Source organism: Helicoverpa armigera, chromosome 18, assembly GCF_030705265.1.
Source record: "Helicoverpa armigera isolate CAAS_96S chromosome 18, ASM3070526v1, whole genome shotgun sequence".
In the NCBI taxonomy this organism is placed as follows: Eukaryota; Metazoa; Arthropoda; class Insecta; order Lepidoptera; family Noctuidae; genus Helicoverpa; species Helicoverpa armigera.
Genome location: NC_087137.1, coordinates 1,962,219 through 1,984,800, shown reverse-complemented (window position 1 = coordinate 1,984,800; position 22,582 = coordinate 1,962,219). Strand labels below are relative to the sequence as shown.

General features: G+C 37.3%; 5 protein-coding genes across 10 annotated transcripts in view; 2 read left to right on the top strand and 3 right to left on the bottom strand.

Moving 5' to 3' along the window:
* Positions 1-5: 5 nt before the first annotated feature.
* On the bottom strand, positions 6-7,537 carry LOC110373213 (SWI/SNF-related matrix-associated actin-dependent regulator of chromatin subfamily A-like protein 1). Its single transcript, XM_064039151.1, has 14 exons — positions 6,906-7,537; positions 6,704-6,819; positions 6,313-6,413; positions 5,608-5,742; positions 5,060-5,165; positions 4,862-4,945; positions 3,963-4,143; positions 2,732-2,882; positions 2,268-2,429; positions 1,800-1,956; positions 1,164-1,295; positions 663-788; positions 373-432; positions 6-280 (listed from the first exon to the last, which is right to left on the bottom strand). The coding sequence occupies exons 1-14, from the start codon at positions 7,270-7,272 to the stop codon at positions 53-55; spliced, it is 2,106 nt and encodes a 701-aa protein (XP_063895221.1). The 5' UTR covers positions 7,273-7,537; the 3' UTR covers positions 6-52.
* Positions 7,538-8,159: 622 nt separating this feature from the next.
* On the top strand, positions 8,160-9,850 carry LOC110373233 (mitochondrial carnitine/acylcarnitine carrier protein). The gene has a single exon (XM_021330442.3). It carries the CDS (start codon positions 8,317-8,319, stop codon positions 9,211-9,213), a length of 897 nt encoding a protein of 298 aa, XP_021186117.1. The 5' UTR covers positions 8,160-8,316; the 3' UTR covers positions 9,214-9,850.
* On the bottom strand, positions 9,840-10,922 carry LOC110373232 (G patch domain and ankyrin repeat-containing protein 1 homolog). Its single transcript, XM_021330441.3, has one exon. The coding sequence runs from the start codon at positions 10,760-10,762 to the stop codon at positions 9,842-9,844; it is 921 nt and encodes a 306-aa protein (XP_021186116.3). The 5' UTR covers positions 10,763-10,922; the 3' UTR covers positions 9,840-9,841.
* Positions 10,923-11,741: 819 nt separating this feature from the next.
* On the top strand, positions 11,742-18,656 carry LOC110373234 (sarcoplasmic calcium-binding protein, alpha chain). 3 transcript variants are annotated; one of them, XM_049846556.2, is made up of 4 exons: positions 11,742-11,943; positions 14,197-14,363; positions 15,104-15,364; positions 17,657-18,656. In XM_049846556.2, exons 1-4 carry the CDS (start codon positions 11,892-11,894, stop codon positions 17,777-17,779), a joined length of 603 nt encoding a protein of 200 aa, XP_049702513.1. In that variant the 5' UTR covers positions 11,742-11,891; the 3' UTR covers positions 17,780-18,656. The 3 variants fall into 3 exon arrangements, with proteins under 3 accessions (XP_049702513.1, XP_021186118.1, XP_021186120.1); XM_021330443.3 differs by having other exon boundaries at positions 11,754-11,943; positions 14,197-14,375; positions 15,131-15,364; XM_021330445.3 differs by having other exon boundaries at positions 11,755-11,943; positions 15,131-15,364.
* Positions 18,657-18,769: 113 nt separating this feature from the next.
* LOC110373230 (NPC intracellular cholesterol transporter 1) overlaps positions 18,770-22,582 on the bottom strand; it is a 53,398-nt gene continuing 49,585 nt past the window's right edge. For 3 of the 4 annotated variants that reach the window (XM_064039304.1, XM_064039306.1, XM_064039302.1), the window contains one exon: positions 18,770-21,795. In XM_064039304.1, coding sequence (XP_063895374.1) covers positions 21,790-21,795 — 6 coding nt within the window. In that variant the 3' untranslated portion in view covers positions 18,770-21,789. The remainder of the gene's footprint in view (positions 21,796-22,582) is intronic. The other variant, XM_064039307.1, reaches the window with a different exon arrangement.

Here is a 22,582-nt window from a genome sequence, read left to right as displayed (position 1 = left end):
AAAAATATGCAAAAAACATTTATAACTTTAATAAATATCACAATAACTTAAACTATAGATCTAGATTGGCGAGTAACTCATCATCTTCATCATCATCTAAGAATGACTTGTCGACGTCATCACCGTTTTGTGTGTGTGTGTTTGTTTGTTCGCTTGTCTGTTCGTTCGTGACGTCACTTTTAATTGAGTCCTTTCTAATGTTCGTGCCGGGAATGTAATCGTTCTTATTCTTAGGCATGGTACAGGGTGTTAAATATTGGGATATGTTGTTTTTACTATCCTGAAAAAAAGTTATAAAAGTAGAGGTTGTAGCCAAACTTTTTGTCATCTCGGACCATTGTACGATACGCTATTAAAAAAATTATTGCTTACCTGATGTTTCATAGTAGTGTGCTCAAATGTATCTCTACTTAATCCTACATCATTGAGCACCTGAAACAGAATTTAAATAATAGAAATCATTTTAGTGTAGGCGTTTTAATTGAACATATGCTTGTGAAAGTTTGTGAGAATGTGTGGATGTATGTTTGTTTTTCTTTCACGCAAAACGGATAGGCCGAGTTGGTTGACATTTAGTCTGTAGATAGGTGAAGCCCTGGATTAACAAGACAACTGGAAAAGGCTCGGAAGATGATGTAGATTATATACCATCAGGTACATACATTGAGCTTCCCCTGCAGCATGGGCCACATGAGGTCGTCGGCGGTGCGCGGCGCCAGCAGGTAGCGCACGCGCACAGCGCCGCGCTGGCCCAGGCGGTGCGCGCGGGACTCCGCCTGCGTCAGGATCTGACAAAGTGCAATGGAAATATTTCAGCTGAAAAGTGTTTAAGGCACAAAACAGTGTTCGACCGACGATATGTCACCAAATCACGCGCGTTCCGTCAACGCACTGTTTCCTATAAGGCTAGGAACAGTGCGGGAGTTCATAGGGGGAGTATATAGGGTAGAACTTAAGGGCTGCACGATGGAAGTGCATGGAGAATCCCTATTAAGAGTACATAGCAAAAGTATAAAACGGAAGTAAATAAAATGTAGGGGGACCACATAAGACAGGGAGGACATAAAAACCGTGCAAGCAATATTACGTCATCTCATATAATAAAATTACATCGTAATATTGTGCTAGAACATGTGTAGCTCCTGAACATTCAACCAGCTTACCCCGGGGTTCCAATGCAGTTCAGCGAAGAGCACGAGACTGGCGGCGGTGAGCGTGAGGCCGGAGTTAGCCGCCGTGATGGACAGCACCGCGCAACGACATGAGTCGCTGTGCTGGAACCTGTCCACTAGCTCCTGGGTATATTGAAAGAAAGAAATTATTAAAAAATATTATTTAGAAAAAAAAATATTGTCTTATATGACTGTTAATTAGAGTGCGTTTACACGGTGCATGTGCTTGCAGGAGCAAGTTAACATGCGCTAGTGACAAGAGATGCATGTAACCTGCGCATTTGCCTCAACTTTACTTGGACCGTGTAGATGCACCCTTAATGGTAGAATTCATAGATCGATGTGGATAAAAAAATCTATCACCCAGCTTGCGTCGACCATTTACATACAACATGGCAAGCTATTTTAGGCGACAAATAAAAAAATATTTTTAAAGTAAATAACATAAAATGAGAGAGGAAACATGACCTGAGAATGTTGACAAACTTAAACTGAGTTCAGTGTTACCAACTAAAATAACTGTCAAAGGAACTATTACTTACACACTTACATTTGACTGAAACATATCGTATATTTTGAGATTTTTTAAAGGCACCCTATTAATAATACTACAAATACAATACTAACCGCTCTAGTATTAGCAGGCGTAGATCCCACAATGGATATATATCCTAAGTTCTCTTCGTCCAGCGTCGTGCAAACAGCGTCGATCACGGTGCGATGATGGGCGAACACTAGGAACTTCTCTGCTGGTCCGTCCGCCACTAATTGACGGATGTACTGGCTGCACCGTGTTACAAGGGAATATGGTTCATTATTGCACGTTTAGTGAATAATATGTGTGTAAGCGTCTGTCACTAGATGCCCCTATAGCAAAGGATTAAGGTCCATTATTGTAAAACAATATTGAGAGATATAAGAAAAGGTCAGAACTGTAAACTGACACTTAAAAATTTACTCGGAGGACGATAAATATATTTCATAGTTTGGCCATAGATTTTCCCCACTTTATCCCCCTTTTTTAACCGACTTCCCGAAAAGAAGGCTCTAAATTTTTGTTTTTGAAAAGCTAACCTAAATTAAGTAAACCCTCACCAGATAGCAGGTATCTTGACCTTAGCCGACTCGCTGAAGTAAGTTATAAGTGCCGCGTGCTTGTCGGAGGCGCGACTGCTCTTGTAAGCCTCCGCCATGTCGGTCAGACCCTTGTCTGTGTCTGTATGTTGTAGCAGAGTGGAGTCTAAGAGGACTGTCTCTCTGAAAGACAAAATGATTGAAAATGTATCTCTTGTATATAGCGATATGTCACGGAAAATAGTGTACTCTTGAGTCCATTGTTAGGTGTTCGTATAGAAAGGTTTGCAATTTCGCAGTAATTTTAAAAATACCTAATTAATAATACGCATAGAAAGAGAAAAAAATGCCACGATTTTAGCAAAAAAAAACACTTAGAAACTAATACAGCCAAAAAAAAATAGTTATAAACAAATACCGCGAGAGACTACTAGTTCGAACCAAAAATCTACATAATCAAAATACTCTACAGAGATAGTACATACCTAGTCTTCTCCTCCAAGCTAGTGAGGACCTGTTCCTTGGTGCGTCTGATGAGGAAGCGCTTCTGCAGTATTATCTGCAGCTCGGGCAGGTTCGACTGCCCCGTCATGTCCCAGCCGAAGTTGGTCTGTTTGCCGTCGCAGTAACGCTTACCTGAGCGTGATAATAATATTTATACAGGGTGTGTCGTTCACAATCACATTAAATCCTATCGCATATAGTTCATGATATTCTATGGCGAATTGTAAAAAATAACCACAGGAGTCATTTTTCGTTTTTATAATTTACAACATCATGACGTGTAACGTAGAGATAAAGTTAGGAGTATCGAGTGTTTTGATCAGTTGACAATGAGCAGTTGAACAATGACAGTTGAAAATGAGCTGTCAGTTTCCAAGGGATAATTTCAGTTGTTTATAATGACTGACTTTTATATGGTGTTCTAATTTTCGCACATTTTTATTCTATTTTGTTTGAAAATTTTATTTTTTTATTTTTACGTATTTTTTTTTTCTTTGTGTTAATATTAACAAGTATATTAATTAATGTGATTGTGAGCGACACACCCGATATAAGTGATTTACAATTTTAATAACCTATCACATACATCATCCATATACCCAGGCTTTTCCCAACTATGTTGAATACCGATGTTTTAAATGGAGCAAATGCCTACCTGACCTCCTCAACCCAAACCCATTTACTGGGTCTCCCAACACCCCTTGGCAAGACTAGTTATCAGACTTTCTGACTTCTCTTACCATACTCTGTATAAGAAGAGAAGAAGCCAGGCTCTATGAGTGCTAGCTGCGTGTACAGCTCGGCGGGGCGGCTGAGGGCCGGCGTGCCGCTCACAGCACTGCGCCTTGTGGCACTTACCATACTCTGTATAAGAAGAGAAGAAGCCAGGCTCTATGAGTGCTAGCTGCGTGTACAGCTCGGCGGGGCGGCTGAGGGCCGGCGTGCCGCTCACAGCACTGCGCCTTGTGGCACTTACCATACTCTGTATAAGAAGAGAAGAAGCCAGGCTCTATGAGTGCTAGCTGCGTGTACAGCTCGGCGGGGCGGCTGAGGGCCGGCGTGCCGCTCACAGCACTGCGCCTTGTGGCACTTACCATACTCTGTATAAGAAGAGAAGAAGCCAGGCTCTATGAGTGCTAGCTGCGTGTACAGCTCGGCGGGGCGGCTGAGGGCCGGCGTGCCGCTCACAGCACTGCGCCTTGTGGCACTTACCATACTCTGTATAAGAAGAGAAGAAGCCAGGCTCTATGAGTGCTAGCTGCGTGTACAGCTCGGCGGGGCGGCTGAGGGCCGGCGTGCCGCTCAGCAGCACGGCGCGGGAACACTGCCGAGTGATACTGCTCAGTGCCACCGTGCACTGGGCCTTGTGAGACTTTAAGTAGTGAGATTCGTCCTAAAAGTGGAATAAAAGTTGTATAACAATAAAAAAAAACTTAATGGACCTCAATATTAGTTAGGAGTAAAAAACCGACCAAGTGCGAGTCGGACTCGCGCACGAAGGGTTCCGTACCATTATTTATAAAACGGACAAAAAAATCACGTTTGTTGTATGGGAGCCCCAAAAATATTAATTTAATTCTAGTTTCCAGTATTTGTTGTTATGGGCATCCACACATGCCGCCGGGTTTCAGACCGCCTTGCCGCTGAATGTTGCCGGCGGCCTGCAGATGCGGTTGCAATTTTCGCAGTAGTGTTGTGACTTTCGTCGAAGTTAGTCGTGTACGTAGGATTGAAAGATGTTGGACTATGATATAGTTGCGTGTATCGCAAGTGTAGTGTTGTATGTTATTATTCGCGATTCTTGAAATCCATATGCCTTGGGTTCCACAATGGTTCATTTTCTTGATACTTTTCTATTAATAAAAGTACTGCACTATCATCCCAGTTAAATTCTGTCATTTCGTTATTTACTTCTATGAATTATACGACAACACTACCACTCCGTATCGAAGCCGCAAGCAAACTGCCGCCGGCAACCAAAAGCCGCGCGTGCCGTGGCTGAGATGCGGCAAATGCCGACCATACCGCCGTTTATACTTGTTTAAGAAAAAATAGGCATGGCATTTCGCTTGTTTTGTTACAAAGGGATAGTATATGAAATTGATACTTACAATAATAACAACTCCAAACTTTTTACTCTTCAACAAATCTTGATACATGCTAGTGATTTTGTAGCTAACTATGACTACCTCCGTCTGAAAAGTGCAATATAAGAAAAAAACATTCTGTAGCATTTCAATTGCTGATTGTTTTTTTTTAATCACCGATACAAAATTAAATAAATGGAGTAAAACCTTCACGATGCTTACTTGTTTATCAGCAACAAACTGTGTGTCCTTCCCTGAGGTGAGCGTGGCTATGTTCATCATAGGAATGGATGGTAACAACTCCTGGATCTTACTCTGCCATGTCTCCCTGCGAATAATCACTCAAGTGGTTATCAGAGGAAAACGGATATAAAATTGTGGTAGTGGGGATAAGTACCAATATTATAAAGCTGAGAGTTTCTTTGTTTAAATGCGATAGTCTCAGAAACTAGCCCATTTACCAAGGACGGCTATTTATTTTTGTATTCGGGTGAAAACGGCTGAAACCGCTGACGGAAGCTAGATGGATGATATCTATGGCTCGTGTTAGTGAATGATATGATGATTTAAAGTTAAATAGTTTAATTTAGACAGTGTGACAATACATATATTGAGGATGGCATCATATCACGAAATTAGAAGTAAATATTTATAATTTACGAATTTTGCACCTAAACTATAAGAAAAACAAGAAGGAACGTACAGGCACAGGTTGTTTCTAAATAAATCTGTTCCAGCTAACCTGATAACCAGGTTTTGGGGTAACTCACCTCATAGAGGAAGTGGTGACTATAAGCAGAGGCCAGTTGTGTCGGTAGTAGCTGGCAATGGCGAGGGCCTGGAAAGTCTTGCCCAGCCCCATGTCGTCCGCTATCATGCAGCGCCCGCGACGAGATATGCCGAACCTGAGACCATCATATACGGTTGTTTTGGTGGTATCAAAAGCAAGATGATTTTTGGATTCATTTATTGATCATTTTTATTGGAAATGAATAACTCTTATATTAAAGAAAGTTGTGTTAGTTACACTATTTATATTTATTAAATATATATTATTTAAATGCCTGATTTAAATAAATATAACAGTTATATGTATTTAAATAAGGCATTTTAGGCCCATAGGAAACACATAAATATACATTAAATGATACAATGACACATATTGTAACTAAACAATGGCTGAAGTAGCTTATTTCGAATTTATGTACTGTTAATGTACTTATTTAGATTTGGTAGGTAGCTTACAATGAGGAAACATATGAGAATTTTTTGCCTCAAACTGAAACCGCAAACAAAGCTAGTTATTAAACAAACTTGTTTGTTATAATATTTACAACTTGTAAATGCATGAAGCAATTTTTATATTCTTTGATTTGTTGCATTTGTTTCCTGTCCATGTAACAACATAAAACATATTTACCCTAATGATAAAAATGAGGTCATCATGAATTATAGGTTTATGTAATAAATATTACCTGACTCCTTCCGCTTGGAATGGCATCAGTTTATTTCTCAATGTGGCTTCCACAGGAGACAGGTCCACACAGCTGGGATCCATTGATTCTTCTCTTAACACCTAAGGTTGTTGGACAGAAATATATAAGTAAATGATAATTCATTTTATACCCACTTTAACATAGTGAAATGTTTATAATATGAAAGTAGGTGTTACAGAAAATTTAATGAAATGATTCAAAAACCATATTGTAAAAGTGAATAACACAGTCCTTTGCGTTTGAAATATTTTGGTAATTCTGGAGTTCCACTGTGTGACATGACGTTATGTTGAGTGTTTTGAACCCTGAAATTCTGATAAAAATTCATTGGCTTTAGTTTTAAAGAGATGAAGAGAAATATAATGCTTACCCTCAGTACATATGGTGGGATAGGACCTAGGACTATGTGTGGTGCCAATGGCGCCACTTTTGACATCAACTGCTGGTAATCATTCACTGAGAAGTTCCACAACTTTGATTTTGCATCTGAAATGAATCCATACAAAAAATGAATAAATTAACACACATAGACAAATGATTGACATTTAGGTTTGAAATGAAAAGATACATACCATAACTTTTAGAAGGCAAACTCTTAAATATATTAATGAGAGGTGCACAGAATTCAGAGGGGTTCACCTCAAATCTGTCTTCAGATATCAGGTACACAGTTCCACTGACCACTTTGCCGACAGGCACGTTATTCTCCTCACTTCTGCCAGTCTTAGGCTTGGAGTAAGGGTGGCTCCTATTCGAATTACTTGTCATTGATGATTTAAATGCACCATTTGATGAGCACGGCTGCGGACTGCTGATTTGACTAGGCCACGACTTTGAGGGAGTATTTTGATTAGTGTTACTGCTATGAGACAGAACTTGCTGTCGTTTCTGAAGCGCTGCCAGGCGCTTTCTTTCAATTTCTTCTTTCGAACACGACATTTTTGATTTTCAACTATTACACATCTATAGGATTTGGTATTTTTTAGGTGTTGTCGGTGAGTATTTAATTAGAATTACAATTATTCTAAAGCTACATATTGACGTAGAAGGGTGCACCTATATTGTTGAAGTTATCTTCTTTCGCATCATTTTGAATATTAAACAACAAGATGATGCGAAAGAAAATAACTTCAACAAACTTTAAGCGATTCTCAAAAGTTCAGTTTCAAGCGCAGGTTTCAAGTTTTGTTTGTGTTCAACAAGCAAGGAAGCAGCTGACTTGTTGAGCTGACAATGTGACTGTGTGACAACTGACATGACCTGCCATACCATAACTGTGGAAGATTGAAAGCCTGAATGCGCATATCATCGGCATATAATAATAATATAATAATAATAATAAAATTTATTTATCCACAGTTACATACATGTTTGCCTTAAAATTAAGTAAGGTACATTTGTTAGGTGTAACTATATTGTAGTCGCAGACATTGCTTTCTTGGATCGGCGGTCCCCAAACTAGGCTAGGCCTGTATCTTGGGAGCCCGAGTTGCGGTTACATGAGTATTTTTGTCGTGTGCGGTATATATGTGGACAAAGATAGAATATAAAAAATTTAAACAAAACGTAAAAAATTTTTAGGAAAGTTAAACAAATTGGAGCTTCTCAAAAAACAAAAAAAATGTCTCTTTCTAGACGTTAAAAGTAAAATATATCCATTTTATTGTTTTGCTTCGCAAAATTAATAACTAAATGAATAGCAATAAGGAGAAATGAATAATTATCAGCGGTATAAATTATAGTCAAACTAGGACAAAACATTTTTTTTCTACGAAATAGAACCGCAGGCGACGGTTGTTGGTTCTACAGTTTGAAAGTGTTTAGTCAGGGTCCGGAACTGGAACGCAACTTTATTTGGACTTTGACATTTAGCAAGACAGCTCACAGCTGTTGATTATAAAATAATTCCAAAGTGTTTCGATTATAAACGAGTTTCCTAAGGTTACCTGTCCTTTCTCCTGCGAACGAATAAACGAAACGAAAATGTCGGAAAACAGTAGCCCAATAAAATATTTTTTAAGTGGTGGTTTCGGTGGTGTCTGCACTGTTTTAGCGGGCCATCCCATGGACACGATTAAAGTGAGACTACAGACTATGCCCGTGCCACAATCGGGGGAAATAGCTTTATACGCTGGCACATATGACTGCTTCAAGAAGACTATACAGAAAGAAGGCTTCAGAGGATTATACAAGGGTATGTCCGCACCTCTCACTGGAGTAGCCCCGATTTTCGCAATTAGTTTCTTTGGCTTTGGACTCGGCAAGAAACTGATTAAATCGGATGAAAATCAAGTTCTATCTAAACCTGAGCTGTTTGCTGCGGGTGCCTTCTCTGGTATATTCACCACATCTATAATGGCACCAGGGGAGCGCATCAAATGTCTGCTTCAGATTCAACAGGGTGGTAATGTACCACAAAAGTACACAGGCATGGTTGACTGTGCCAGGCAGCTGTATGCTGAGGGAGGAATGAGGAGCATATACAAGGGCAGCGTGGCCACCATACTGAGAGACGTGCCTGCCAGTGGCATGTACTTCATGACCTATGAGTGGGTCAAAGAAGTCTTGGTCCCCGAGGATGCCAGTGCTAAACTGAAGATGATGGCAACCATAGTGGCTGGTGGTTGTGCTGGAATAGCTAACTGGCTGGTAGGCATGCCCGCCGATGTGCTGAAGAGCAGACTGCAGACAGCTCCTGAGGGCACATACCCCAACGGTATGAGGGATGTGTTCAAACAGCTGATGGAGAGAGAAGGCCCCACAGCATTGTACAAGGGTGTTGCCCCTGTCATGATCAGAGCCTTCCCAGCCAATGCTGCCTGTTTTGTAGGATTTGAACTTGCTGTCAATTTCCTCAACTGGGTGGCCCCCAACCTTTGATAACTGTCAGCAGTGTTATATGAGCATATAGGAGAATATATTGTATCATAGATAGATGTAAGTGAAAGTAACTAAAGATGATAATAATTATTATATTTTTATGCTAATCACAAAAGTCTTCAAGTTTAAAAAGGAATTTAATTCATGACAGGTTTTATAGTTTATTTTTATGCAATGTGCACAAATCAAATACCAAAATGCCTCAAAATGTATTCTATAAAGTATTACATACTGGTTGTTTTAAGAAAGTTTAACATCTGCAAATGTTACGTGCAGTGCCTTTCTACCAAAATGAATTAAATATATTTTTCCAATTTGATTACTTTCATTACATAACCATATAGTAGATTATCTTGACCTTTATCAGATAGCTAAGATGGTTTTATAAGTATTTGACATATTTTTTTATCATTACATGTTTCTATAATATTGTATTATAGTGTGTAAGATGAGATAAAAAGTTATGTGATAATGTGGATGCCACTATTATCTTAAGTGACAGAAAATTAAATTCGATTGGCTTTATAATATTGTAGTAAAGTAGCATCATTTACAACTTGCTCCTTGTGGCAGCTTATTTTATTATTATTTTTGTGTTGTAAGCAATAAGTAAATAAAACAAAAAGTTTCAGTAGAATTCCCGCCTAAACTTTATTTCAAATGATTTGTCACTGTGGTGGTCTCTTGCCAACTTTGTTCTATTTTTATGTTTCACGTTGTCTTGTGATTTGTCTATATTTGTTTGTTTTGCATGTCCAAGGCCTTTCCTGTCTTTCTTCTGTACTGTTCTGATAGGATACAGTTTACCAGAGCCATCCCGTCCCAAGCCAGACTGCTTGTCCCAACCTCCTTTTAACATCAACTGATATCCTTTATTTGACTCTGGTAAAACATATTTTGCTGTTATTTTCTTGCCTTTGCTTGCACTTATATTATGTATTGTTGATGATAAATGATCTTCTCTACTAGGAAATGTTTTATTACAAATCTCACATAAAAACTCCTCTGTTGATTTAACTTTTTTATTTGCATGTTTTGGTGTTGTTGGAGTTTCTTTTTGCTTGTACCTTAGTAAAATGTCAGCTAAAATATAGTTTTTATTCTTTATGACTAAGCTTCGGGCGGAGTTCCCGCCTTTATCTCTAACAGACATATCTATGCCTCTCTCTAGAAGTAGTTTTACAACATCAACTGAGTTTGCCTGGCAAGCTATCATGAGCAAACTCCATCCGAATTCATCAACAAGGTTTATCTTATCAGGACAACTATCTAATACACGTTTAAGCTTGTCTACTTCATTGTTTTGTACAGTAATGAATAAATCCTTATTGGTTAGAGGTGTGACTTCTTCTTGTATCAAAACCTTTTTCCTATTTTCAGTTACACGTGGTCGTTTTATACAATTTGTTGCTTTCGCATGCTTTACCTCTTCTAGGTATAATCTTCGGGCTTCCTCTCCACTTAAAACTGTTCCAATATGTTGTTTATCTTGTGCCTCTTGCTCAGGAGAAGTAGCTTTTACGAAATTACTGTAGGTTTTGTTAGACATTATGGCATCACAATGTTTCTTCTAAAAATATAAATCTTATATCACCAGTTAATTAATCACAACCATATATTTATAGAAAATTATTGCTATACAATGAAATAAACAATTAGTTTTTCGAAAAGAATATGTGCTTGACACTGACAATGACAAACAGTGACAGTGATACGTGAGTTTCACTACAAGCAGCAATTCGAAAGACTACTAAACATTCGAAAGAATACTATAAATTATTATGGTAATAAAATTAAATAAAATTATCATAACCACGAATTAAAATTACGCTATTTATTTATTCTGACTAAATATGTAAGTGGAATTATTTAACAGTTCATATACAACTTGAATTCGTAGTTTGGTCATACGCTTTGGTTTACGGTACCACCAGTAGATGGCGATCGTAAACCGGCTTCGGAAAGAAGGCGGGACAATATTGGTAACATTTTTTTCAGAAGTAATAGGTATATCGTCAGAGTTCCAGTTGCTGAACCTAATATACGTCGCTCTTCATAAACAAAGAGAGATCTTCCTAGTTTCCCAGCAGTGCTGGATCTCATCATATCTGTCATTATCCTCCTGCCTTTAATTGGTTTATGAAACCTACAGTTGCCCTGCAACCGCAAATAACCGCAATCTCCGCAACCGTACAAATTTTGATAAAAGGCTGCTGTCATAGATCTCAAAACTGCGAGCACTCAGCTGGTGATCAAAGCGTAAGATTATCGCCACATCCAAATGTCGCCTGAGCTTCTTTGATGCAACTGTAGAATGCGATACCCATTAGTCATTAGTGCAGTTATAATTACTCGACGATTGGTAGTGGATATAAAAAGTCTGTTTAATTTAGATGCGCTGTAATGCAACCCACGACCTTGCAATGAAGAGGCCACTGTGCCGTAAGCTGGGCCCGAGTGTCCCTGCCAACGAGGAGCGGGTTGTCCACGTTGCGTAGATATTTAGGGTGTCTGGTGACGTGGTCGTCTTGTAATATTGTTTTATTTCGTTGGTTTATTCGGAGCGGAGAGGCGCGGGCGGCGGCCGTCAGTTGAGCCGCGACCGCCGCCGCGCTACTTTAAGCTTCCTATAAACCGATACAAATTCTAAACAAACTAACAGTTGATCATCAATCAATATGGCGTACTCCTGGGATAACAGAGTTGCGTTTGTTGTGCGGTATCTGTACGGTGAGTCTTTGCAGTGTTTATCGTGAGTTTTTCCTTGGGTTTTCCGCACGTGAAAGGATAATAGCGGGCGTATGACTGGATAGACGTATTTGTTGTTGTAGATATCTTGTGTGATTACTAGGCAAACTTTAAAGGAAATAGTACCGCTTTGTACCTGCCCTACTGCTTACGTTGAGATCATGGAGAACAAATGAATTCTTCTGTGGTCGAGATAGAGACCATAGTGGTCCCTTTATAGTTCAAGAGTGTATTTACATTTTACTCGAAAGTTCTGCCTCAGCTTTCATATACCAACAAACGCAATGTACTAACATTTTTATTTCAAAGGTGATCTTTATGCCATTCTTACTTCAATCCATCCAAAAAGTCCACGCCAGTCTGTCTACAAAGTATCAAACAATCAGTTAATTGTTTTGTATCGTTGGACTGGACCCAGCTCGAAGTTTTTATTTTTAAATTCATTTATCTTCAAACTGACATGGCGTGGTGATGCCTATTACAAGTTTACATGATATACGTAGATACTAACAGTTTTGAGACACTGATTCATTCATAACAGTCTAATAGTCTAGAATAAACTATAGCGGTGAATCAACAAGACAGCAAGCGATTTTAGAACCATCCGATACTTCCTCATCATTTTGTTTACACTTACTTAGTAGAATAACATTATTTTGCACTCTGCACAAAATTCCGCTGTTTTTTTTCTTTTCTGCTAATATTTCTTTGCTGCCAGCAATATTTTTTAAAAAGATAAACATGAAGTAAAAAATGTTTCCGTAGCTTTTCATTCATGAGTTCGCCTACCTTGCGAACGTAGGTAGGTATGTAGGTAGCAGATAAACCTACTGCCGGCATTCAAACGAGGTCTTATACTTCGATGGATGCGCCTCCTCGAAAAATGTAGCCTGATGAGATAATATCCTACCTATCAATTATATGACTAATATACTTACCTAAATCATAACTGGCTCTCTGAGATAAATATATAGTACATAAGTATAATCTCCAGTTCCTCCGCCCGCGCCTTCGGAACCTTATGCCTTCCTTCACTTTCACTCCTTGATAGGTCGCGCTCGCTTCACTCCCTGATTCTACAAAGCTAGGATAATTTAGCAATTTCGGGTTAAACCTATCACCCTTTACCCTAATTTGATTCCTAGAACCTAAAAAAGAATACCATGGAACCATTTGGAATAACACATATCTATGGACCCAGAGGAGATGTGGTCGTCATGACAGTGACCTGTACAGAATTCGTTTAGCAATTATAGGTGGTCATCAATCTATTAACAACAGAACGTACGCGAGATCTCGTGTCGAACCTGCCAAGATTTCACAATTACTATCTCCCAAGAAAAGTATCCACTCGACACTCAAACTCAATGAGCAATGTTTCGTTACACTCTCTCGATGTTTGTGGACGTTCGTAAAATATATAACGTGTCTGTGATCTGGCATCGTTTAATTTGTAACAGCTTTTGTTCTTCTTTGCGGTAGTACCTACGGATTAATTTTACATTACTATTCAATTTCGAATAGGCAACAAAGGTAGTTCCCTCAAAAAATGAGTTCCAATTCGTTTTTCCTTACATATTTATTTTGTTCATCTTATCAGCTGGTTCAGACTACAGATATCTAGTACAGTATCAGGCAACGCGTGCTTCCCCAGTACCTACCCAGATGTCTTCATCGACTATTTTAACATCGAATCTATTATTATGATTGGCAAATTCAGTTATTGATGTACGTTTTCCACTGGCCGTTGAACACCCGCGCCACTCAATCTTCGACATCAATTATCTGTTTGAAAAACCACTAATGGTTGCGAAATGAAGGATCCCTGGGTTTTGGCATGAGTGCTACCATTAAATTAATAGTTGCCTATTGTTTACATGCAGTGGCAGCCAAGTGGGCAGCCGCAGCTGGTTTGCTAACTCATTGCGACACCGATTGGGGATCGACATCGTTGTTACAATGTTAATGAACCTCGCTCTTGTCCTCAGCGCAGATGCCGCGTGTTGACACGATGGCTACATCATCACTAGGGCTATTAAACTGTCATTGGATTGATGATTAGCAAATCTGGTGGCACTGCTACAATGTGTTTGAGATAAAATGACGATCTAATCGTTCTGTTATGACAACATGCTAAGGGACAAAATCATTGACGTTGGCCTCCTTTTATAACACCTACTACATATGTAGATATACTTATATTTTTTTCAAAACTGTTTAACGTCTATGTTCCAGATATCGACAACAACGGTTACCTAGACGCGCACGACTTCCACTGCCTGGCGCTGCGCACGTGCGTGCTGGAAGGCAAGGGCGACTGCAGCGCCGCCCGCCTGCAGAAGTACCAGCACATCATGCTCAGCCTCTGGGAGGAGATCGCGCAGCTGGCGGACTTCGACAAGGTGCCAGACTATGTCGGTTATCCACACATTACACTATCGCGATGTCGCCAACGCTTCGGAGGACGCAATAACGCTATGTCTGTCTAGACTTCTAGATCTTAGATGCTAGAAACTTCTGCATCTTGGCCTGTTTTGTGAAGTCTGTGATCGTCGCTTGAGTTCTGTTAATGGTTTACAAAAATTGAGCAGAGATGAGAATGTTTAAGGGAATGTATGGTGAATGAAAGATAAAGAATGAATTATAAAGAGGAAGTTTGAAAGTGGCCCGTGGTGGCACCTTTAACCGAAAATCTAAGTGGGATAGGGACAGGAGAATGATGATATATCTACGTCAAATTGTACCCATCTCCCAATTTGCAGATAAGCAAGTGGCCGTCATGAAAAACTTTTTCTCATCTCTATCGGTGGTTTATTCTACAAAATGTCAAGTTCAAACATCGACACAAACACTCACACCATTTAAAACGTACACACCAAATATACACCAAACACTTCAACATACCTTGTATTAGGAGACGATAAAGAGAAAGAAAAAGTCAGTAAACTTGAATGCTATTTATTAGATGGTTTTGGTAGTTAGTCTAATTGAAATAATACAATCTAAAACAATAACAGCACTCAACAAAGGTAGAATAATTTAACAAATTACTTATAAATTAATTGAACCTAATTTTCAATTGACACACACGCACAGCCACGCACACGCTTCCCGCTTTTTTATTTTTTTTTAATCCCAACAGGGTGTTCTCAATGACAAGTTTTTGCAGGACGGCACAATAACGGTGGATGAATTCAAACAGGCTGTCAAGAACAGCTGTGTGGGCCGTAGATACGAGGACTTTCCTCAGGCCATGAAAGCGTTTATAGAAACAAACTTCAGGATGATAGACATAAATATGGACGGAGTGATCGGGATCGAAGAGTACAGGTACGACTGCGTACAACGGATGGTGTTGGAGGACATCAAAGTTATAGACGACGCTTTTAATTCCCTACTCAATGTAAGTATTAATTTTGCAGGACATATTTGTACTTAGGGATCGAAGCATGAATCTTACATAGTAGAGTTTGAAGAACCTGTTGATTTTAAAGGGTCCATTTTAAAAAGTTTACTTTGTATGTATGTACCTATTGCACTGGATGCGTAGGATACGTCCCATTAAAACTAGTCTAAAAATACGTTAATTCTAAATTTACGAGTAGGTAGTTACCTCTGGCAACAGCAATGCACATCTAACTATTAATTTATTGTGATTTAATTACGATTTGCAGTAACTTACAGGTAACTGTCAATCTGTGTAAAATTTATGTAAAGATCGTTTTAACATACCGGGGAGCAAATAATTAAGACGTTCTATTCTATTAGTCTGCACTAATCGCTAGTTATATCTTCTAGCCAGAATGAATGTTTCGGCAGTTATCCCAGGTAGACTTATTTACATCTTTGGTTTTTCGTGATCAATATGTTATTCTCACCGTCACTGTGCTCTGCAATCATTGTTGGTGTCTCAGAATTAGTGCACTTTCTTAGACTTGTGTTGCCAGGTATTATTGTTTGACTGCGCCAGAAGGCGGGTTACGGTTTCTAATCAGACTATCAACGAAGGAGTGGTTTTAGTATCTAATAAACTGCAAAACTGGGTACCTAAAACCAAAATAATCCGAAAGTCATTTTGTCAGGAACTGAAACTTCTGGATATGTTACTAACTCATCTTTTGATTTAATGGGCATATTTATATACCTATGTATTTCGCTTTGTAAATTATGTTTATGCATTACTACATAGACGTACGCCAATCACGTTCAGAATATAGATCGTGTAGTAATACACGCAGTTCTAGAAATACCTACCTATCGCTACCACGTGCCGTTGGCAACGGCTTCCGAACCAGATTGATGGCATTGACATGTGCGATTACTGCTCATTGCGATCTAATTGGCTCTTGACAAGCCTTTGCAAACATCTTCGTTGAAAGCCTAGGAATTATACCTTGTGCCTAGGTACTTACAGTAAGAACAGATTTGATCTATCAAAACATATTCAAGAACGCCAGAAAATCTTTCGAATTGCCGATTCAAGAGGAAAAGATTGGAAGACTAAAGTTCAAAAAGTCCGAAAACATATTTCTTCTTTCACCAACGTGATTATCATTACTTTTGCTCTCTCAGTATGAGAAAATCCTTATGCACATCTGTGGAAGTTTAGATGTGTAACAAGCGTTTTAATTGTTATGTTGATGATTTCATTTGATTGCCATTATTACCACTTGAAAATCTAAGCCAAATCTTTTATTGATTTTAAAAACTTGAACTTTCTATAGCACCCCGTCAAGATCACAAGACCGATTCGATAAATTTTGCAAAATCTTTTGAAGTCAAAATAAATTATTATTCAGCAGATAAATTATGAATTATTGAGTGCGCTGTTCAACATGTCTTTGTAATAGCCGACATAATTCGTCAGTTATGTTAATAACATCGTGAGAAATATTTATGTTTAGCATTTCTATAAATACATACCGCATTCTAATAGCAATTAAGATTGCATAAGCGGTTCCTTAACAAAGTTCAAACGGTACAGGATTTAATTGTAGGTACTTCTTAAGTGACTTACTTATGGTAAGCCTGAAACGGTATTTAGATTTCTGTCCATCTTGCTGGATTTGCAATAAAGGTTTTTAAACTTTCGCGATTTTTTCGCAATACATGGTTGAGTTTGGTCCCTCAACTATTTGGCGTTGGCTTACCTAGGTACCTCAGGCCTCAGGCATACCTATACAGGCGTTTAGGGAACCTGTACTAACTCATAATCCATGTTACGTTTTAAGCAAAACTATGTTTTCCGAGAGACAAATATAGCGCAAACAGCACAGAAATAACGTCCACATATGTAATATGTGTTATAAAAAGCGATAACCAGAAATAAAATTATGCAACAAGATTTATAAAACAATAAAGAGAGCTTTCTTCCTGGCGCGGGGCCAATCGTTACGATGGCTGCGTAGGCGCACCTTCTAGTTAACACTTCTTCCACGCTTTGATTCCATTACTGCCGGGATCACACGCGAGAGAAGTAAATTGACAGAGACAAGTTTATGCTCTCGCGCCTACAGATGTCTCATGAAAGGATTTACTGTGGCATTTGAACAAATTAACGGTACCTAAATTAGACAAATCTCGGTTTTTGAACTTGGAGAACAATTTCTGATTATCATTCCTCTCAACTCAGAAATCAAGTATGGCTGCCTTGTCTATGTTTGACTTATCTTTATATTCCTTCCTTTTTTTACAGGATGACGACAGAAGGAAAGGTGGTTTGACGCTGTCGCGATACCAAGAGCTCTTTGCGCAGTTCCTTGGCCACGAGGGTGACGACTGTCAAGCGAATCACCTATTTGGGCCTTTAGAAATATAATAGTAGCCTTACTTAGTTTAGTTAGGCCCATTGCTATGACTGAGACACCTATTTGTTATCTACCAGCTAACTAAAGCTGGAACTATGGAAATAATGTGGTCTAAACAGTGAATATCGATCATATTTTTTTATTGCCATATAAAATCAAAATTACTCTTGTAATGTGTAAATATTTATAAGTTCAGGTGTTGTGAAGACGTTTCTGTCGAACGCTTGTTTACAAAATTACATTTCTAATTTCAACGCACCGCAGTAAACGCGCCAAAAATACACAAACAGCGTCGATACAGGTTAAAAATAAAACCATTATAATGCTAGTCTAATATCTGTGATGCGTTCCGAATTACGTAAAGTTTTTCAACAATTTATTACACTTGGGTGTTTTTCAAATGTTTTGTTTATTTATTTATTGTAATTTTTTAGTATTTACAATGCTAGAGAGTTGTTTAGATACTTTTTATAAACTTTTATAATCCTGTCCTGTATATATACCTACACATATTTATTTATTTGTGTACTTATTCATTGTTGTTCTACGTTTTCCGTTATACCTATAAGGTGTTTATTGTGAGATTTTTATAATTTCTGGAATGTTGATTTCTTATCGATGTTTATATATTTACCGTGTGGTATCATTATAATTATATAATAAGTGAAACGAACGAGAGACCATGAGGTTTATTTACGAATCTTTGTTATATCTATTATTAATATGCAACGGCAGTTAGTTTTAATGATATTTGTGAAGAATGCGCGGGAAATGTTGTGCTCAAACATATAAAATGAATCTAGTCACCACGATGTTGAAATATATCCTTAATTAATTGTAAATATATTCTGTTAAAATTGAAATATATCAAAATTGTTAAGAATAAAATGATTATTTGATTGTATGAATCCTTTTACGTGTACCTATAATAGGTAGATCCTCATATAAAAATATTGATAAATTGGGAGTGGATGGTTGTGGAAAATAAAAAACCCACAAAATATTTGGTTTTCTCCTTTATTATAAATTCTATTACACAGATTTTACATACATCGAATATCTCGAGAAACATAGACTTTAGACAAGTAATACGTACAAATTACACTATTTAAAACTTTTATAGACATCAATATGGTATTTACCTCTATATACAATTTATTTATCAGTGGGTAAGTACAATTTACATTAGATCAAAAAGAAAAGTGAAAACTTGAAGATATGGGAGTCAAGTTGAAATGTCATAACTTCCAATACAACATGTTTTATTGGTACTTTATATAGACAGAAATCAAATGTACAAAATCACTTATGTTTTGCCCAGTAGTGGGATAACCTACGTCAAATAAATCAGAAAATAAGCTTGATGATAGAGTTATACCTATACAAAAATGTTCGAAAAATAGATTCTGCAGAGGTACAGGTAAATATCAACAAAACGTGTAATACTTAGTTCTATGAGTTATAACAACTTTTGTACACACAATATGTTATAGGACCTAAGTTAGGCTGTTTACAGCTTAGCTACAAAAAGGAAGATTCATACTTGTTTATACATGGTACTTCTATCTGATATCTTTATGTTAATATTGTACAAAAGTCAATTATGAAGAATTTACTATTTTTTACTATCTCGACCTGTGACGTGATAAAAAAAAAAAAACAATAATTTTATTTTTTATGCCTGGCCACACCAACGTTTTAAATTGCGTCAGGCAACACCGCCAATGCAGACTATGCTTGCGCAATCCAACATTTTAGCAAAGATTTTTACATTTTACAATATTTAGCAATTTTATTAATTTTAATAGAGCAATACTTTACTTGATTTCCATATTGTCACACCTTTTATTCATATTAGCAGGCATGGCAGTATTTCATTTGCATAGTAAAGGATAGATTTGTATCCACGTTTTTAGATGAATAATTTCGAAACAATTTTCAAGATCGAGTAACAATTTTAGCGTAATGCTTTAGCGTCAAATTGACTCTCAAAGGCACAGGCAAAAGAAAGCTTTGCTAAACTTACACTAGCAGTCAAGACATGATTAGACAAGTTTACTCAAAACCTACAATTACAATCTTCTATGAATACCTCATAAGTCTCAATGAGATATCTCAATTACAAATTGACTTTGTCTTGTATAGTTTAAATTACCCAACTCTCCCCTTTACCGAAAACCACTAACTTTACATCTATTAACCAATAAAACACTTCTAAACATCGAAAGCTTTTATAATAATTTTTAACTAACCTTTGGATAGGTACTCGAGTTTACATATTTTACTCATTTCTACATCGTTACACTAGATTAAATATATTTTATATAAACATCTGACTTTGTCAAGATATCCTAATAATCAGTATTTCTACGATTCACTAGTGATACGCAACCCTTTCACACGAGAACAGTGCTTGTAATTATAAAATGTTGCATATTAAATGCACTACAGTGTAAACAGGTCTTTATGAGATGTGCACGTAAAATGGTGCATATAGATCACCCAGAATTATGTTTCCCATATATACATATACATCTTTGCTAAACTATAATATCTTTTGCTAAGAGAAACATAAAATAATATCATAGACTTCTGTTTCTCAGAAGTGAACTAACTTTCGACTATTCCTTGGTCTATCGATACTTTATACTATACAGAAAAACTCGTGTAATTATATTAATACTTAAAACATCACTGTCCCGTTACATACCGTTTGCTAGCAGTTCTGATAGAGCAAATCCTGTATGTTTCAGGACGAAGTCTTTTCAGATATTTGACTGTTCAGAGCTAAAGTTATTTCATCATACATGGAGATTATGCGTAACAAAATAACAACATCTAAGAACAAGCATGATACAAAACAATATTAAAAACTTTTTTCTTAAACCTCTAAATAAATATCTGTTTGTATTGTTGGGAATTTAAAATTATAGTAATATTTTATCTTTTTTCCTAAATAAACATATCATCATAAGTACATAATATAATATAAAAAATGATAACATGTAGTGTATTAGGTACAGTGGTTACTTTTAGATATAAAGATTTCATTGAAATATTTTTATAAAACGGTTAAAAACCTCCCTATCTTCCCATAATATATGAAGTTACAAACTAAATACTTAGAATAAAGATTCCTATTTCTAAAGTACATATCACAAGCAAACAGCTGTCTCGAACATGAGAGATTTGTCCATAGAATTAACGAAACATTTACAACCTTATTCTGAAGATTATAAGGTTGAAAATGCTTCATAAAACTCCGTCAGAAAAGATCCAGTCATTTTACATCTAACTTAGAATATAATTTCGCTACATAGTTCACTAATCGAGTCCATTGTCCAACTTCACTAGAACACGCATAAGATTTATGCAACAAGGCGTAATACCGGAGATCTATGGAACTATAAACTTACCGTGTTGTCATAAATCTTAGAACGACTTGCACCATTACTCGCTAAATCCTATTACTACTAAATGTTATTACAACATGGTGACATCTTTTTCGGTTTCAATTTAATATTACACAAAGTAAGCTAAATGTTTACACTACTTTTCCGCTTTTATAAACTTGGCCTGTAACGAACGCAGGACGATCAATAGCATTAAAAACTTTTAGGGCGGGTTGCACCATTTTATACAAACGATAAACAAACCATAACCAGCCTTGAAATTGCCAATAGCTAAATCAGCGATCTGAAGTCTGTTTATAGTTTGCTTATCGTTAATATTAATGGTTCAACCCACCGTTAAACTTCTATTCCGTTAACGAATTACATTATTATTATTATCTGTTCAAATTGTTGATTTTAACAGCTGTAAAGGCAGCTTATATATACAAACAATAGCAGTAATATTATTAAGCGAGTATTGGTAAGATTAGGCCCTAGTTGAGTTCACATTTCATCGGTGAGGCCGTTGACGGTGCCGCTGCCCGAGGCCAGCACGGCGCTCGGCGAGTCGTCTAGACTGCCGTAGGTGGCGCCGCGCCGCTGCACTCGCCAACGTCCCCGACGCCGGGTTATGCCTGGTAAATAAGGTATTATGTAACTTCAGGACTGAAAAGTCCTAGTTTATCTACAGGGTCGCCTTATAAGCTTGTCTGGGTTCCGCTTCAATAGCCCCAAGATAGAAATGCAATCTTCATTTTTTAAACGACAACAATTTTTGGGATTACTTTTCACAGAGTAACCTGATTTTTTCCCTAGCTTTACGTGAATGCGTGGGGACCCAAGACAAGGTTAAGACGGCCCTGTACCTACATAAACTTCACTCAAATATCCATGCCAAAAGTTCTGTAAAACAGTAATGACGTGAAACATTGCCAATTTATCATGCGGTACATTGATTTTAATTAGACGAGGAAAACAAGCATGGACGAATAGACGGACAGATCTGAAGATAAGATAATGTAATCTGTAGATCAATTAGAAAAAAATAAGTAGTTTCAGTTTACAGTCATGCATGCTTGCTTCGTAACTAGTAAAAACTGGATAGTTCTGGTTTGAATTCTGAGAAAGCGAACATAGGTGTATGATGTTCTAGAAATGATAAGTGAATGAGCTCAAGTGGCTTTCAAAGTAAAAAGCTACTTGAATAATTGTGAATTTGTGTTATTACATAGAACTAAACAATTCAGTTTGTTGCCTACTGTGGATACTGACACAATTTTGCAATTATTCATTCAATAAAATTATTGTGTAACAGATAATTTTAACTGGGTATTACGTGATGATTAATACCAATGATAAAGTTATCAATAGATATCAGAATCAATTTTATATCCTGAATTAAACGGTACACGTATAAGGAAA